This window comes from Mytilus edulis, chromosome 1, assembly GCF_963676685.1.
Source record: "Mytilus edulis chromosome 1, xbMytEdul2.2, whole genome shotgun sequence".
NCBI lineage: Eukaryota > Metazoa > Mollusca > Bivalvia > Mytilida > Mytilidae > Mytilus > Mytilus edulis.
In genome coordinates, this window is record NC_092344.1 from 14,807,607 (window position 1) to 14,827,884 (window position 20,278).

A 20,278-nucleotide genomic window follows, 5' to 3' on the forward strand; every position below is an offset into this window, starting at 1 on the left:
GACACAAACGGCTATCACTTAATACAGGCTCCTGACTTGGGACGACACATACAGAATGTGGCGTGGTTAAATGAATTTTGTGTTTACTAGTATTTTTGTGTAGACAAAATTGACTTTTGTGACAAAAATGACTTTTGTAAAACAAAATGGACTTTTTGTGGCACAAAATTGACTTTTGTGTTAAATTTTCACTTCTGTTTAACAAAACTCAATTTTGTCTACACAAAAATAAACACAATATTGAATTTTGTGACAAAATCTCAGTTTTGTATGCAAATTAGAATCCAAACTAAACTAATTTGCATACAAAATTGACTTTTGTCGCCCAATTTTCAAATTAGGTAACAAAAGTAAAGTATGTGTTACATAATGAATTTTGTCATGACAAAGTAACTTTTGTCCACTGAAAGATAATTTTTTATGACAAAATTCAAATTTGTAGTATGCTACAAATTTTGTTAAACTGAATTCATTTTTGTTGAACACAACTCACTTTTGTCCGTGCAAAATTGAATTTCGAGTACAAAACCACAAGAGTCCCATTCGGCGCCCCGTAGCTGTGCTATTGATTGAAAACTTCTTTAAACATAGGATCACTTAAACAACTATCGCTACACCCATGGCTTGTCACAGACACTTTTGATTAAAACAGAGGGTTAAATCATGGTTATATTTCGCAGTCATTCATGATTCCATGTTATCGATGCTTCATAAACCCAAATTCAAATCAAAGGTATCATCGTGATTTGGTTGATTTTTTTAATACTTGTGTCACAGATGACAACGATATTTTTCTTTTATTTCGTAACCATGACCCGGTCCTAATTTCCTCGATTGTGACAAGAAAATACAAATTAGCCTTTTGCGGTATGGGTTTTGCTGATTGTTGAAGGTCGTACGGTGAACTACAGTTTGTTAATTTCTGTGTCATTTTGGTGTCTTATGAAGAGTTGTCTCATTGGCAATCGTACCACATCTGGTTTTTTTATATTATAAAATTGAGAATGTGTCAAAGAGACAACAACCCGACCATAGAGCAGACAAACAGCCGAGGGCCACCAATGAATCTTCAATGCATCGAGAAACTCCCGCACGCGGAGGAGTTCTTTAGCTGGCCGCTAAACAAATATGTATACTAGTTCAGTGATAATAGAAATCATACTTAACTCCGAATTGTACACAAGAAACTAAAATTAAAAATCATAGAAGACTAACAAAGGCCAGAGGCTCCTGACTTGGGACAGGCGCAAAATGCGGGGTTAAACATGTTTTTTTATATATCAACCCTCCCCCAGTACCTCTAGCCAATGTAGAAAAAACAAGCACACAACAATACGCACAGTAAAACTCAGTTTAAAAGAAGTCCGAGTCCGATGTCAGAATAGGTAACACCAGAAACTAAACAAAATAACAATAATACATGATGAATTAACAAAGGACTACTAGCAGTTACTTACATGCAAGCTCCAGACCTCAATCAAACTGATTAAAAGATTATGTCTTCATCATATGAATATTAAGCACAATCGTATTTTTACTTGCAATGTGTAACACGAAGGGTACTTAGAGTGGAGTAGGAACTGCTAACCCTTCCGTATATGTATAATCTAAGACCATCCTGGTTGTTAAGTGGTCTAAGTGCTACTTAATGAAGCATTTTTTTGTGATATTTGTTAATTTTGTCCTCTTTATTTCGATTTTTGGTTCTTAGTTACTTACTAGATATTTCCTATTTTACATAGACACTTTTTAGAGAACTTTCTTGCGGTTTGCTTCTTTACATGAAGAGAGACATGATATTATTAACTGGTTTTTTTTCAGTACAAGACATAAAACCTCTCAAAAATAAAACATGAGACGAACATGAAATAATTCATATTTTATTTGAATTTGAAAATATTGCACTCTCTCTTCCTTCTCTTTTACGTTTGCGTTTGGTGGGGTTTCAACTACAACTGCATCATAAATGACCGATAGACAAGGATCATTCGGATCGTTTTACAACATGTTGGCAGTCTTTGTTAAAAATGAGTATTTATAGATTGGATTTATGCCATATTTTTATTCCCTATTTTGTAATCGGAATTTAAAACAATTACTACTTCATATATTTCATTGACAAGGATTTGTAATTTCGAAATACTAGACAATGCAAATATAAATTACGTGAACATACTTTCATGTAACCAATCAGGAACGAGGGATTTCTATATTTACTAACTCTGGAATTCCATACTATGCTAACGTATCGATTGTATTCTAAAACTGGTATGGATTCATAAACGAATTAAATTACGCTGGGAACACAAAATGTAAAAATATATTTTAGTAATCCAATTCTCTTTAAAGAGTTAACACTTCAAGGGTCAACAATTTTGCACAATTTCTTCACCTAATGATTCAAGTAATCTATTTTAAAGATGCATTTATGAAAAGGACAGACTTTGCTTTAGCTATTACATATAAAAAAGAGCTTTGATATTTAATAATATTTTTCTATTGAACCAAATTCCAAATAGTAAGGTTAACTACTGTGTAATCAAGCAGAACTATTGACTACACGTAAAACTGGAACTAGGAAGTTAAAAACATAATGGCCAAAATGTCTGGCAGTTTTAGCATCGAAAAAGCTGATGATATATTCGACCTCCCCGACATGATGACCGGGATGAAATTCTTAAAACAATGGGGAATATCAACAAAAGGTGTGAAAAATACGAAAGGAGCAATAGAACTCCTTCTTGAAAATTGCAAATTTAGAGAAGATGTTGTACGAGAGACGATAGAAATGGTAAGTGTAATATAGTTTGATACTTAAAAGATACATCTGAAATGAGATGCAAAACACCAATAATAGCGCTGTTTCTTTGCTTTTTGAGTTTTTCTTTGTGCATTTACCGATATTTTTTTATATAAATAGAAACCCCGTATCTTTTTTCCCCCCTTCTTTTATAAACTTGTGGCCTCGCTCTATGGAAAGTATCATGATAGTCTGTTCTCAAAAATATTAGTATGGACATAATTTAAAAGGTTTCTGTCAGACTTCTCTCTCTCTGTTCTGTTCTGTAATGTTTACATTTTTGAGGTTTCGAGTTAAACGGTGTATATATATATATATATAATCTATTAGGTTTTGAAACCCTTAAGTTGACCTTTTGATATCTCCAGAATGGTGTGTTGGTGGATTATTATCTTATTAATTGAGTCTAAAGAGGAGATATTATACCAATTCCTGATTCTTGACTTACATATGCTAAAAACACCCAGAAAAAAAACGACCAATATGTTCCGAGCAAATGTAGCCAAAAGGTTAATAGAATAAGGTTATTTTACTCAAATATAGAAACCTTCCCTTATAAATTCTTTGCAATGACATCACGTTCAAACTATATCATCAAGCCATAACTAGAACAAATGATATTTTCAAGCCTTAAACATTCAGACTTTTCAAAACGTTATGAATAATAGTATTATACAGAGACTATATATTGTCCAGTTCGTACGATTATCATTACGCAATATCAATTAAGACTGCAATGTGTGTAGAGTGTTCTAACATATCAAGCTTGTTTTCTTTGACATTAAGTTTAGTTTTAGAAGGTTTTAATTAATATTTAGAAACGCGAAGATTATTGACAAACATAGATGGGTAGACAGAAGGTTGTTTGACAACAACTTGAAACCATATGCATTGTGCATACTATGGATAGAAAATGTAAATGCTATATGGATAGAAACCATGATGTTAAGTAGACCGACATGCCGAGTCAAAATATTAACATAGTAGTCACAAGGTTATAGTCCACACGATCACATGTTACGCTACTAGCAAACATTATTATTCTCATTAGTCTTTGCTTTTCAGTATTCCTAAATGCATGTTTTGCGGAATTGTCTTAGGTTTGATCATGTCTGGAAGCGAGACGTTGCGAACGTCGACATTCTGGACTCGAGGCGAGCACGCTTCAACGATACCCCCGAGTTGTTGGGTGACGATAGAGGAAAACACACAAGCGATATCAAAAATATAGATATTATAATGATAATTTGATACTAAGACAACAAATTATATATGGTATTGCATAAACGTAAGAAAAATAAGAGTTGTCTTTCTTCTTATAAAACTTCTAATCATTTTCTTTTATTTATAACGAATGCCAAAAGTATTCTATTAGATAATTTTGATATTTTACATACGTAATATGAAACTTTAATTCTGACTAATGACTCAGTTTGTGTTACCCTGTTTTCTGTAGAAGACAATTTTCATTCCCGTCCATATAAGTTACATCTTATAAGAATTATAGTCGCTTCTTTAGTAGGTTTGATCATGTCTCTTTAGTGCATGTTTCTCTATGACAAGAAATGATGGACTTTGCTGTGTTTTATTGATACTATTTGGTGAAGTGTTGTCTTCAAGGACATAATCCTCATCAGTGTTTGTTATTGGTTATATCTTCGTCCCTTTCAAGAATTTGGGTAAATTGTTTGTAGACCTTGTTAAATAATGTATCTGATATTAGCCCGATGTCATTTATAGTTCAAACTTGACATATCGTATGGACACACATGCACCCTTATATTGATCTCAAAGTGTCATTTCATTTTAATTTTAATCTGGTTTTTTTTGTTGTTTTTTTTTTGTGAGATTTTCCCAATATACCCCTTTTCATAAATACATTTACTTTTCTGTCTCGTTTTGGTTTCTAATATTTATAACTTGCATCGCATCTCAAAATGAATGAAACGAGTATAATGAAAAGTTATATAGCTTATGTTCACGTTTAATATACATTGTACATATTATTTTATGTTTAAAATACATACAGAACAATATCTGTCACGGTTTAGTAATTTGACCTAATAAGACCGGGAAGCTAACATTCTTATTTTAATTGTGAAGTTTGAAATTAACGATGTCGGGTGAATTTAAAATAGTGACTGCGGATGATATATTCAGGCTCCCTGACGTGAATACAGGGATGAAAATTCTGAAGACATGGGGTGCATCGATTAAAGGACTAAAGGATAAAAACTCTGTTCAAGATGCTCTGATGCAGCATTGGTTATCGAGAGAGGAAACACAACGGGAAGCGACAGATGAGGTTTCAACTCTATAATATTTCATTATCATTTTCAAATTTCTTCATGGTATTTCTTTTAAAATTGTGTTCATGAAGCGTTTTAAATCATGTACATGTATATCGTTTACCAATCTATTCAACTTAATAATGTAATGTTTTAGTCAAATGATCAAATTTATAGCTCGCTTTATATTTTAAGAAGTCGTAAATGATGCATTCAGGATTTAATATTGAAATCGTCCATTACTGTTGCCAAAAAACCTAATTCTTTCAGAAAATGAATGATAAGTGGAAATTAAAATGAATGATAAGTGAATTTCCACTGATCTTTAAGAACAGATCTTTGTTTATGAAGAAACAGAAATTCAAGTAGGATTTATACTTATATACGTTACTATAGTAAACGTCTTAACTGATGAAAATAAGTAAAATTATGAAACTGTTTTTATTCATAAAACTATATATTTGTGGGATATTCAGTTGAAAAAAATAACATCAGATGCTATATGTGCTATATTAAACCCATTAAGAATTAAAAATAAGTGACATTGCAAGTTGTTGTTTTCATTGAAGAAGGTGCACAACATGCACTTTTGATAACTACATTTTATTTACCAAATAAGGACACAGGAGGACAAATAACACGGTTTGGTAACATTTTCCAAACACACATACATACGGTATATGTTTTGAAAATATGGACAATATATGTTGTATAGACAATAAATACATATATATTATTTGAATGGACAATAATCGACAATATACTAGTATATATTATATATATATATATATTGTCCATGTACGTTGTAATAAGGAAGTTGATCATTAGGACGTAATATTAGAACTTTGAAAGAGGAAGTTTGGTTTAACAAAGGGCAAGTTTAATCATTGGTATATACAAATACTATACTGCTTGAACCGAATTCAATCAATAAACCCAAACAGTGTTTACCTATAGCAAGACTTTAAACTTAGATCAACAATTAAGAAATATATGTCCTACCATTTTTTTGCTTCAAGATACTTTAAATCGTTTAAAAGCTCCACGTCACAGCGGAGCATAGAAATACCGGACAACGTCTGCGCGTCCGTAAGCGCGTCTTGTAAGAGTTCTCATGTCCTCATTTATAGTGTCCGATTGTTTTGAAATGTGTATCAAAGTTTCCGGGGCATATCAGCAAAGATTCTGAAAATTCTGATAATCACCACCTATCGACTATTCGTGTCGCCTCGACAAGACTAAGCTATGATAATGGTGTCGTTGACGGCAGCGCCAACAATGTATTTGTTTGTGACAAGGTAAAAAAACACTGGGTCAATACTATAATATGGTATGCAGTTGTATAAGCATTTGCACAACTTATCATCATTGAGATCCCGCTCCATAAGATATGGTCTATGGACTTTGGAACGTGTCCCTTGTTAATATGTAAAAAGTCTTTAAAATGGACCAATGCCAATCAATTATTAGTATTATCTATTTAGAACATACTCACCCCTTCTCGTCCAATGAGAAGTCAGTTTTTTGCCCTCTAATTTTCATAGTACATGGTTTTCCATGCACTATGAAATGCTATACATGAATGACTTTTCATTGTCGGTTAATTATGAAAGTGAACTCTTACTAGTTGCACTAACGAAGTGTTCAATCCCCTAAGGCATTTTCCTTGGGAAAATAGCCTACTGATTAAAGATGAAAGAGCAAAGATTTAAATTAAAAAAAAATGAATTTTGCAAAATTTTATGCATTTGTTAATGGAACACATATATAGAATACACAAAAAAAATTGGTAAGGATAAATAAAATGATATTTATTTAATTTATATACCTTACATTTGAGGGAATTATTGTCTTTTTCTTTCAAAAATACACAATGCCAGACTGCTGATATATAAAGCAAAAGATTGTTTTCGGAGAAACACAATACATTTAAATTTATCAAATAAAAGTAAGCATTTAATGTTGAATGGTCTGAATTCAAATATTCATACAGAGAGTACGTCGATTTATATTTATAAAAAAAAATCAAATTTCAAAAAGGGGATTTTCATAGCATTGTGTTGCTTTTTAAAATAAAAATAAAAATCTAAAGATATATAAGTATTAAATTTTACCTGAAGCAGAAGAAAAACAATTTATCCTTCACAAACTATGTCAGTACTATTTCATTTCATCCATTGAAATGATCATTACATGTACCTATGTTTTATATTTAGTTCATTATAAAAAGTGAACTCTTATTTAGGTTTGACTATTACAATGGGAAAGGATAGTTTTGTAAGGTCACTCGAAAGTGTGAATATGTTCTAAATTGGTCAGACAATACTTGGTCATGTTTTATGAAGATTTAAGCCCTCGGCTTCGCCTTGGGCTTAAATCTTCATAAAACATGACCAAGTATTGTCTAACCTATAAGTAGTTAATTTCCCTTGGAAAATTGTCAACATTTTCCCGCCAAATTTTTTGTCGAATTGTTGGTCAATTTTTATCTAACATTTTATCAAAAGAGTTTTTTTCTGTACCATTCAACCACATTGACGGAAGTTATGCTTCATTTTGAATAAAAAAATATATGGACCATTGCATTGATACACTTCTAATATATAAAAAAAAATAGAAAAAAGAAGATGCTGTATGATTGCCAATGAGACAACTCTCCACAGGGACCAAATGACCAAAAAAAATTAACAACTATAGGACACCGTACGGCCTTCAACAATGAGCAAAGCCCATACCACATATATTCAGCTATAAAAAGCACCAAAATGAAAAATGTAAAACAATTCAAACGAGAAAACTAACAGCCTTATTTATGTAAAACAATGAACGAAAACAAATATATAACACACCAAAAAAAAAACGACAACCACTGAAGTACAGGCTCCTGAAAGAGGAAAGACACATACATACAGACTGTGGCTGGTTTAAACATGTAAGCGGGATCCCAACCCCACCACATAACCTGGGTCAGTGGTGTAACATTACAAGTTAAAAACAAACTATAAAAATCAGTTTAAAAAGGCTTCACTCATCAGATGGATACATCAGGCCGTACGGTTACATATAGTTGTTAATTTCTGTGTCATGTTTGTCTCTTGTGGAGAGTTGTCTCATTGGCAATCATGCAACATCTTCTTTTTTTTTTATATACAAATGAAAATACTACACAGAGTGGACTTGGACGGTTACCGGTATATCACAACAACAAAAACATTTCTATCAGCGTTTAATAAAATATTTTAAAGAACAATAAAATATTCTAGGAAATATTGCATTTGGGCAGATAAAGAATGTGCAGCGGTTGTCGACATTGAGACGTTGTTCTTTTATTTTTCTTTGTTATCTAAATTTGTAAATATGGAAGTATTTCACATAATCAACTCATACATGAATTTTACGGGAAATTTTAAAAAAGGACCAAAAACGTGTTAGCTTATTTTTTTAATTACTTTAGTCATGGTTGTAATATGCAATTCCCAATAAAATGGGATGCTTATAAAAGAGAGGAGAAAGATATCAAAGGGACATTCAAGATCAAAAGTCGAAAACAAACAGACAATGCAATGGCTAGAAAGGGGAAAACAAACAGTCAAACAACAGTAAACAAAATACAACATAGAAAACAAAAAGACTGAGCAACACAACGAAACACACCAAAATAAAAACAACCAAAAGAATAGCTGGGAATAAGATATACTGTATTACACATAAATATCTTTTAAACTTTATAAAACTAGAACGGTCTAGTGAGTTGTAGTGATACTGATGCAGTTTGTGGCGATTTAAATAAGACATCAACTGAATAAGCTAGATCTTTCATTATACCATTGTCTTTATAGGTCACCAGTGGACTTAAAGAAGCTATAGTCGAGAGTAAGAGGAACAGGGATGGACTTATCAGGAGTTTTGAGGAGATGCTCAGTATATACAGACAGCTACCCACCAACCATCAAGCTAGTCTTAACAAAGTATTTCCTTCATTAGAAAACACAACAAATCAGAAGATAAAGGAACTTAGATCAAATGAATGTGCAGTTCTCGTAGCAGGTTTGTCTTACGTTTTTCTTCTTGAAAAACAGTAGGGGAAACAAGTGGACACTGGCATAATTGCTGATTTTTTCTTGCGTATTGCATTTACGACAATTTAAAAAAAAATACACAAATTTGTATTTGACAAAACAAATTTTTACTTTGCCCAAAAGATAAATATTTAATGTGTGCCTTTTGAAAATGACATGTTAAGATAACATTCCATTATAAGAAATGAAAAATAAACTGTTAGCAAGAATTCAGAAGATATAAGTGGTGTAAGTTGAGACTACTAGTATATATGCACGTTTCATTTACTTAGTACTTGTACTCAGTATTGACATGACTGAAGAGCTCATTGATTTCACACGATCATACTTGCTGCATACAAATGTACTCTAACCGCCTCAGTGGTCTTGAATTGGCTAGATGTCATACTGATGAGAAATTTGTAGCATGAAATATCTCGAGAAATAATGCGAAACGTATGTTTCACATGAATATAAATTGGCGCAAATGAATATTTTTCATTGGCACTGACGAGAAACATAGTTTTGGTGCAAATGAAATGTTGATTGACGCATATGCAATACAACGGTAATTTATAATGCTTTGTGTTATTTACATACACAATTTCCTTTCTAGCTATGATTAAAAATTAACTGTCATTCACAATGAATTTATTTTTTCTAAATACTAGTTGAGAGATGCAAATTCCATGAATACCACATACTTACAAAGTCCATTGCGAGCAAGGAAACAATTAAGAAAGGACAAAAAAGAAGTAAACATAGCTCGAAACTTCTATCTGTTTAAAATTTACTAAAACGACATCAACAAACTTTAGCATAATATTTCTTTGTAACTGTTAATCACCGTTGACTAACAAATCATCCATTATAACTAGTACTGATCCAATAGTATCCACAAATATACAGATAATTAAACATAAATTGGCGTTTCAGCCCTGTTCTAGTAGTCACACTACTAGGATTTGAAATCATAGCTATTCCATGACATACTTTATGAATTGACCCTTCCAGCTAGACATTCCGTACGTTGTATAAATTGTCCCCTCTCTTCGAAAATCTACAATAATCATTTGATATAAGCCCATCTCCATTCTCTGAACTTTTTGTAAAAAGAGTTTTCGTGAATGTTCACTGATAATAGAAAAGGGTAGACATCTTAAGATCCATAGAGATCAAAGATATTGCAAATTCTGTAATGAGATAGAGGACGAAAAACACTTCTTTCTCAAATGCCCTAAATATAACTTTTATAGAAACAAATATTTTGACTTCATGAAAATCAATTCGGAGTGGAAAGATGCTGCTAAAGATGACATGCTTAAACTTAAAATAATACTAAACCCCACATCTCACAGTCAAATTAAAAATACAGTTTCCTTTATAAGACAGTCATTAGAACTGAGGACGGGAGACCCAAAACAATAATTTGAACTGATACTTTTGAATTTTAATATTTTTTTTGATATTTAACGTTTACAGTAAATACATATTTGTCTATTTTAAGGAGAATCAGTTGCAGGCAAAAGTAGTTTTATAAACTTGCTGGTTGGTGTTGATTTATTGCCTACAAGTCAGCTGTCTTGTTCTGCAACATTTTGTGAGCTACGCTACAGCAGTAAAAAATATGCTGTGTGTTGTACAAAAGAGGGAAAGAAGACAAAAATAGACATAAGTACCCCTGAGGGAATGGAGGAATTAAAACAACAGATATCCTACATCACTGATGACGTAGATGACAATGAAAATGAGAAAGTCGAAATTTATTGGCCATTTGATATTTTGGAAGTAAGTAAGAGTATATAGAGTCTGAGCGTTTGATTTGGCATTGATGCTTTTGACTGTATTTGCGCAAAACTCTAAGTGCTGACTTTTATATATACTCGGTCTCAAGTAATGTAAGCATATTTTCTTTTTACTTTTCTATTAATTAACGTCACATACTATTATTAAGAATTTTTTCCAACTTGGGGTCATCATCTGATATGATTATGACTAAGTTAGTGTGCTTGCCATTTGCCGATTTTGCTCATATAAGGAAATATTGATTAAAACTGTATTAAGTTTATAAACTGTACTTTTACTCTCACTATATTAACCTTAAACGAAGAAAAAATTTTCACTAAATCTGAGGTACACACACCAGTTATGTATCTATAATAAAAGATAGTGCGATTCGAATTTGTAATCGTGCCAAGAAACACGACGGGTGCAACATGTCGAGCCGGAGGTGCTTGCTAAGGCTCATATTGCTCAGTCTTTAGTTTTCTATTAATTGTTTTGTAGAACGGTGCAGTCTTTTTGTCAATTTGAAACGTAAATGTTTGATTATGACATTGATATATTTTGCCTCATTTTTTCTCTATTAATATAAATCTTTTACACTGTTAATAAAAATATTTGGTTGAGTAATAACAATTACTGACAAGCTGACTTAATTTATTTTTTATTCAGGATGGAATTGTGATTGTTGACACTCCTGGTATTGGAACCAGCAAAGAAATGACAGAGAGAATACAACAGTACTTAGAAAATGCATTTGGTTGTATCTATGTTATCAACAGCGCATCTGCAGGGGGCGTACAAAAAGGAAGGGTATGTTGTTTATTAATCGTCAATAACTATTTGGAGTTTACGTAGAAATATTTGCACAGTTTATGTTTCAACTATCAGAACGGTAAAAATTGTAACATGGAATGGCATCCATTGCTATGGTGGTAATTATCTACTTTCCTATTTGATGAAGATAACATACGATACCATGGATGATCTTTAAGTTTCAATTTGAACGCTTAAAACAAGAAATGAATCCCCAATTTCTTGGCCATGACTGACCTCTATAATCAAGGTAATTTACCTTGTTAACGTAATGTGAATTGGCGTAAAAATAAAGAATAACAAAATTAGCCTTTGCTTCCATATTTTCCCTTATTGTCTTTTAAATTTTGTTGTACGAGTTCCTTTACAGAAATCAATACCAACAACCTTTTTATGTTACAGATAATGGATTTCCTCAGAACAGTGATGAATTTATCAGAGGAAAAATTTAATCCTCAGACAACTATGTTTGTATGTAATAAATGGGAACAAGTTCCTACCCATGACAAAGATGAGGTGATGAAAAGTAACAATTACAAATTACGGCAATGTTATCCAGATTTCAGAACAGATCAAGTATATTACCTGTCTACTGATAGAGTGAGTACAATCATAATTACATAATTATTATCTCTCATCTATCTGAAAACAAATAGCCAAACTGCTCAATGATTCAAACCAATCTTTACAATTGTATATTAGTAACTCAGCTTTTTTTTTATTGTAGTATAGTTTTTCGTTTTGTGTAAGTGAAATTTTAATGTTTCCAGGAGTCCGTCCAACAAAATACTAGTTTATTTATTACAGTATTGGTGAATTTAAAAAGATGAAAAAATAATCTACATTTATTATTATATGCTTTGTTGTAAAATACCAATATATTGTATGTCAGTGATTTAAAACTATTAAATTGATTATTTTTGTTTCCCCCCCTTTAGGCAAAACAAGCTCTACCTCATGGACTAATTCTCCAAGACCACAAAGCCATCTTGAGGGGAATTAATAAATTACTCCCAGCTAGTTTGGAAAATAAACATGAAGCATATTACCGGTAAGTTGGTAAAATGCAGTCTGATTTCACGTAGTTGATCTTTATTATATAAAAAAATACTCTGGGTTTCTTTTTTATGACAATTTGTTTTCTTAACCGTTTTTTTTTTATCTATGCTCTTTTGCGCACTAATTTTTATGCCGCTGCCAAAGATAAAAAAAAAAATCAAACTTGAGGAGAGTTAAGTGCTTTACGACTGATGCCAAACGTGTTCATTGCATTATAAATTCGGTTTAATTACTAGTTTTTAGCGTACTAAATAATAAGTCTGTTATATTCGAAGATTTTACACCCACAGGTTCGATGCAATTTCTAGTCGGCGTTTCTTTCCTAAAGTATCGCCGGTCTAGTAGTTAGCACACAAGGAAATTGATAGGGTGTAGAAAATCTTAGTATTTTGAAAAAATTTACATTCAAAACAATAAGATTATTAATCTTTCAAGCGAAGATACAAATGTAGCCTTCGCCACATTTAGCATACACGTTTGGGATTTTTTTGTTACCAATGTTTTTCATTTTCCTAAATTACCCTCTGTTTCGGTGTGTGTGTGTGAAATATATAAAATTTTAAAACATGCCTTATTTGAATAGGGACGTTATCAGATGTCTGGTCTAGATAGAGAGGCAGGCTCACTGAACTAAACGTTGCAACAACATTTTGAAGTGTCTGTATGTGTCATTTTTTAGCAGAAAATATCTGACCCTATCTACTTTACTACTGTATGTAGCGGGAATTTAAATTCTTCATATCCTTGCAGGACCTACCTTTTGTAGTTATTGTTGATAGTTTCTCGTCTTGATTATGCAGCGCATAGTATCATTTGTAAGCCTTGTATCTCTGATGAGTTTTACATGGAATTGATCTCACATTAATCCAAATGATCGGTTTAGAATCGAATGTGAAATCGTTCTGGTCGAACAACAAATACTACACGTATCAGGTGATATCCATACTGTCTTATTTTTGTTGCACTGCAGTGTTTCTTTTGTTCCTTTGATTTCCTCTACTAGATTGTTGGTGTTTTTCCTTCAGTTTTAGTTTGTAACACAGATATTTTTTTTCTATTAACCGATTTATGACTTTTGAACAGCGGTATACTACTGTTGACTTTACTGTCCACCTTACCTTCTATATCTTGTTGATGTTCTTGCAAAATACAAGAATAAGTAAGAATTAAAATAACAAGAAGAGAGCGAGTTAGGAAAGTTTGCAAAAGCATTGAACAAATATTTGTCTTTACAGATGGCTTTCGACAGTTTTGAAAAGAACACAGTTCATACTTAAAGTTTCAAAATATACACGGAGAGAAAATATTGAGAATTTGAAAATCCAAATTCAAAATATCGAAAAGCAAATGTACAATCTACAACAGAATGCCAAAGCAAGCATACGAAAACTGCAGGAAGAAGTCCAAAACGAGGCTGACGGGCTACATTATAAAGTTATAAATCTCCTTTCATCACAAGACTTCCTGCCAAAGATTACACAGTGGGAACCATCCCAATGTCCACAGGCGGATAAAAAATGGAAGAAAGTGTCGGGTTCTGCCAGTGAAGTGATTGCTCAGAGACTTACACAGGAAATTAACAACTGGGAAAGACGTAATGGTATCAAAGCAAGCATCAAAGATAAAATAATCGGTCGATTCAAAAGAGATTTTGAATTAATGGAAGACCAAATAAATGATATAGAAGGTATATGTTCACTAAAGCAGAGTTTGGTTGAATTCATATCCTTTATCTTGTTAAATACAAAAATTTTTTTTTTGTTTGAATTTGTTTTTTGGCAAATATGAAGTTTATCATAGATAGTGTTGGTCTATGTTCTTTTCTATTTTCTCAAGTAATTAATATGACACAGATATTTTTCTAACAGACACTTGTTTTATCCTCTTATTCCAGGAATGCAACTCATGTAGTGCCTATGTCGTATTTGGCACAACCTTCTATTGGTTTTTGGCGGGATGCTCTTTAACATCGCGTTCGAATTTACATCCCAACTTTGATTCTAGCGCGACCGATGAGTCTTAAGTAGAAGAAACGCTTATGTTTCGTAACAAGTTATTAGTCTGGTATCTTTGATGAATGTTGTACAAGTGCCTTTGATATAAGATGTATAGTTACCTAATTCATATAGTTTAAATAAGATGAGACAACAATCAGTATAATAATGTTGATTAGTACATATACATTCAAAAAATATAGATGATTAAATACTAAGTAGATGTTATTTAAATTAAATTTGTTGTTTTAAAATTTCAATATCAAATCATTTTGAGTTGATAAATGTACATCCCTTGTCCTATCTCTGATTTATTGCCCAGGTCTAGATTTTCTTTTAGTCCTTTTGGTTTTATCAACTTTTTAACGTTTTGTTTTTGTATCAACATAAATGTATAATATATAAATCATGTAATGTAGGTATTACACAAATGATTTACAATTTTCCTAGGTATGTTTCTTGGAGACGAAACACGAATCCTTGCAGACTTACAGAAAACAATAAGAGGACCGAGGAATAAGAAAGATAAAATGAAAGGTAAATGTGATAAACAAAACATGGTTGGAATTGGAGGAGCAGTTGCAGTTCTTGGAACACTAGGCAAAGAATCGAAAGACGTTTTAAAGAAATACAAAAGAGACAATTGTCATTTAAAAATGACAGAAGTTACCAATTTGTATATTCAAAATATTTTGAAAAGTAAAGAACTAAAAGAGAACTTATCTAGATTTGTACAGCGATACGCAAAAGGAATAGACAAAATTGCAGAACTTATTCCAGATTTTCTGGAGGCAGACAGACAGATGCTTGCTTCTTTAAAAGTTGAAGCCGAGCAAACAAAAGCAGATAGCAGTCCGGCTTGCTTACAGTCATGTATTAGTTTGCAGAGCGGTTTAGATTTATTTTACGTTGACTCTATGATGCATGTGGATTACCAATTATCCGATATAGATTGTAATTGGGACGATAAACTAGGTCAAGGATCATTTGCTGAGGTATTCTTTGGAGTACTTAACTCGAACGATGGAAGCAAACATGATGTTGCCCTTAAAAGAAGCAGAGACATTATTGACAAAAAATCAGTCACAGATATTCTCTTAGAAGATAGAACAATGAGGTATGAGTTTTACCCTGCTCCAAAAGGTTTTATCTTTATTGAATAATTTAAACTTGAAATTGAAGAAGACAAAAGTTTTGAATTACTTTAAATTAATTAACTTCTGTACTGGTTTTTTTCAAGAATATTTAATTTTTTCGAGAAAATACAAAATAAAGATGACAATCTTAATTGAAATATATCAAACAATATAGTTTACTACTAATAAAGACAGGCTAGATGATGACCAATGTAATTTCTAAAAACAAATTGACGATAGTCTTATCAACTTATCGAGTACATTGAATTATACAATTTTCAAAAGCTTGAGCTCCGAACTTGATCATAGTGAATAACATATAATAAGAATACTTCATTGAAATGCTTGAATATTATGAAATCGGGTTCGAGAGGCAGTATGGGGCACTTTCCATTGAAAATATGTGGCACAAATTTACCACCCGAGTTATCTTTCTGTTATTACATGTTAAGTCAATTTGTGTAACTAAAGAAGGGAATAAAAAGTAGGTGAAATAAGATCTGAGATTTGAGTTTTTGGGTGAACATATATAGAAGAATAACTATTTGTAGGGAAAATAAATTCGAAAATTATCACTTATCTAAGAAACTACACTTTTCTTGCTTTTTCTTTATCATGAAAAGGAAAATCACAAAAATACTGAACTCAGAGAAAAATCCAATCGGAAAGTCCGTAATCACATGGCAAAATCAACAATACACATCAAAAACTTTCATATTCCTGACATGGTACAAGCATGGAGAAAATGGTGGATTAAACCTGGTTTTGATAGCACCAACCCTTTCACTTTGATGACAGTCCCATCAAATTCCGTTATATTTACAATGATGCGTGAACTAAACAGACATAATAAATAAAATAGTAAAAAATATGGGTGCAGCAGTCATCATTGTGTAACAATTTAACAGAACACAAAAACATCTATCTACAAACACATTCATTGATTCGCGTGTCTGACGGCAGAAAATTTTATACGTCACATATATGAGAGCGGCTGGATCTGGATATATTAGAAAATTGAAGCAAGGAACATTACAAAGATGCCAATTACATTAGAGAAGATACATGATCACTTTTTCACTTTTTCCAATTAAACATTTAGTATCTAGTCGAAAGTTGTCTCCTTGACAATCATAACACATTGCATGAGAACCTCTTTACAAGAAAAGTGCTCTTGAAAGATTGTTGTAAGATTGATGTTCCATGTGAAAAACTTGAAGCAAAAACATTTATGTGATTACAATGAATAATACTCTTTGCCATGACTTTATTCTATTGCCAGGTAAAGATTTTTTTTTCAATATGGTCATTGGAAAAAAATATCAAAATAAATGAATAAAAAAAGAATAACAACAAAACTGTAGAATATTAAATATCGAAAATAATGATAGAATATTCAAATATATATTTAAATCTGTTCTAGAGATGCTAAGCATGAAAACTTTATAGCATATCATGGGAATGCACTGCAAAGAATGAAAGGAGGGAAGACATACTGGGTGATGATAATGGAATATTGTGCTGGTAGTTTAAAAGATGTTTTTGTGGACAATCACTCCCAATACAAAATAGAAAATCCGGCCAATTGCAGAACCATTTCAGAGAAAGAATCTGCGTTTAAGGAAATGTCAGTATTTGGTGTACAACTGTGTCAAGGGCTAGACTACTTACACAGCAAGAAACTGGTTCATCGAGACCTTAAGCTAGAAAATGTATTGGTAAGGGAAATAATAAATACTCTTTACTGTAAGGAATTATCTATTCTAATGATGCCAATCTGTTTGTGTGATTTTGTTTACTTTTTCGTGCACGATTACAACCTTGATTTCATTGTCGATTCAATAAATTGATTAATCGATTGATTGATTGAGTGGTGACATTTTCTAGTTTATTTTAAATATTCCGTCGTCAACTTTATAAAAAAAAAAATGTAAAAAATAATTTCAGAGAAAAAAAATGTAATATTCGTGCTGTATTTTAAGTTTGTGTTTGACGTGACAAAAAGATCAATGTCGTATTCTTCTACGTACTATGCAAAATACAAAATATATATGTAAATATAACAGCAAACAAACAGCAGATTACAATAATCCGGATTTAACTTGTCAAAAACTATTACATAAAATTGATGTGCTATTTTTTTTTTTTTTTGCCTTAGTTTACTCAAAAGAAGATAGTAAAGCTCACAGATGTTGGTTTGACAAAACCAGAGATAGACATATCTGGTACGATGACTGGATCTCCTGTCTACATGGCACCGGAAGTGCTTATTCCTAAAGGTGTTTACAACAAATCAGCCGATGTATACAGTTTGGGTATAATGATTTGGGAAATGTGGTATGGAATTGATGCAGCGGATCACATCGGACCAAGGATTATGAAAACAATCGAAGCAGATGTCACGAGAGCAGACGACCCATTACGTCCATTGATGAATATTCATCAGAAACCTGATGGGGAATGGATCAAGTTAATTGAACGTTGTTGGAGTCCCGATTCAAGTAAACGACCGTCGGCTGCAGAGGTGTTGAAATTTTTCAAAAATGTTTAAGAATAAACATTCTATCAAAATGCACCTTGTTTTTGTAGAACTCACACAGAGGTATTTCCCTCGGGCATTTAAAACGCAAATGCAATAAATTGTTTTTATTACTAATTTTATTTAACATGAGACTTAATATTGCCAGAAAACTATGATTTTGAAAATCAAAGATATTATTTTAAAAATATTTATTTATCTATGTTTTCTTCTTTTCTTCATTGACATGCCTTATACTGTATTCTGCAATGTAAATATAGTGACAGCTTATCAATACGGTGGATTCAAAACGCATTTGGTGGTTATCCTCTTTAGGGAAGTTTAGACCTAACATTTGAAAGCCAATTATGTAACTTGTCAAACAATAGACAATGTGTAACTTCTACAATGTAAATGCGACATGCTTAAATTGTCAGTCAGTAAGCCATTTTACAAACGTTTGTCATCATAGTGTATATGAATGTCAGCCTCGGGATTACACATGGCAAAATAACGTACCTCGAAACGTTCAATTTGTATGAAGTTAAGGATTTCTTAATTCTTTTATAGCTAGTTTACTTCGATCAACTGATACGGATGAAGGATATTTGTTTTCAACGGATATTAAGTTCAAGTGTATTTTCCATTTGTGATTGTAGTTTTAAATTACCAACAAAACAGCTTGATGCTTCTAGAAATCAAATGTTTCAGCCAGGTTTTTTTTTGCGAATGTCCTTTCTCATTTTGATTTGTCCTTTTTGGTGACGTATATCTATTATGGCTTAACCACTGTTGGTGCTCTTAACATGTTTTAAAGCACTATATGGTGTTGGCTTTAAGTTTATCTGGTACGTTTTTTTCTTCATATTTTTTACGTTTTATATGAGCACTAGCTAATGTACTGTAGACTTTCATTAAAGTATCAAGTCGAAAAATGTGTATGGTGAGGATAAAGTGGAATTCAACAAGTAAAGGACAGTAGTGGTTTCCCGATGTCCAAATTAACGTGACTTTAGTAAAGAAAAAGGCAACAGTAGGATACCGGTGTATAAAAGTCATACATCGACTGAGGGAAATTAAATCCGGTTTGCAAACTCAAACCAAGGCAAACACATCAATTATACGAAGAAAACAAAGAAACAAAAGGAACACTGAAGTGCAACAAAAACAAACACCAGCATACATTAAAACAACAACATACATTAAAACACCAACATTTAGGGACGACATCAAAAGTTCAATGTAGGATAAAAAACTTAATTCACATAGTTTTTTCGCTAACCCCCCTACCCCCCTTCTTAACTTAATTTGGGAAAAATTGATTTACCTATATGGATATATGTAAAATCGATTTTAGATTAACAAAACTTGCAGCAATGTTGACCCCCCACCCCCAAACTATTCGATTTAAGTTTTTTATCCTACATCAATCTTTTGATGTCTTCCCTTATAGTAACCGATGTTTATATAAATCGACAGTAGTTTATTTTAAAATGTTCAAATCTCGAAATTTCATTTGGAAGAGACAAATCAAGACAACAACACAAATATTGAGGGAATCGTACGAACTCAAATGAAAGCGAGACCGGGGTGGTTCGACATAGTTAGTATCCCCAACTATGCATGCACCACCCACCATGCTAATAGATACTCAGTTAATGACAACAATAGAAAATAGAACATACTCGGTAACATTAAAGATCATGTTATCAACCATGGCGTTGTCAGTTTGTTTTAGATTTATGAGTTTGACTGTCCCTTTGGTATCTTTCGTCCCTCTTTTATGACTATACTGGTATGTAAAACTCAAAAACTGCGAACATATTT

At 32.1% G+C, this 20,278-nt stretch overlaps 1 protein-coding gene across 2 annotated transcripts; it reads left to right on the forward strand.

Annotated features, from left to right (window-relative positions):
• Nucleotides 1-2,215: 2,215 nt before the first annotated feature.
• On the forward strand, nucleotides 2,216-18,674 carry LOC139524813 (dual serine/threonine and tyrosine protein kinase-like). Of its 2 annotated transcripts, none has more exons than XM_071319903.1 (10): nucleotides 2,216-2,791; nucleotides 8,928-9,135; nucleotides 10,654-10,934; nucleotides 11,601-11,741; nucleotides 12,147-12,344; nucleotides 12,683-12,795; nucleotides 14,039-14,490; nucleotides 15,248-15,914; nucleotides 17,357-17,651; nucleotides 18,092-18,674. In XM_071319903.1, exons 1-10 carry the CDS (start codon nucleotides 2,594-2,596, stop codon nucleotides 18,482-18,484), a joined length of 2,946 nt encoding a protein of 981 aa, XP_071176004.1. In that variant the 5' UTR covers nucleotides 2,216-2,593; the 3' UTR covers nucleotides 18,485-18,674. The 2 variants fall into 2 exon arrangements, with proteins under 2 accessions (XP_071176004.1, XP_071176015.1); XM_071319914.1 differs by lacking the exon at nucleotides 2,216-2,791 and adding an exon at nucleotides 4,877-5,105.
• The last annotated feature ends 1,604 nt before the right edge of the window (nucleotides 18,675-20,278 follow it).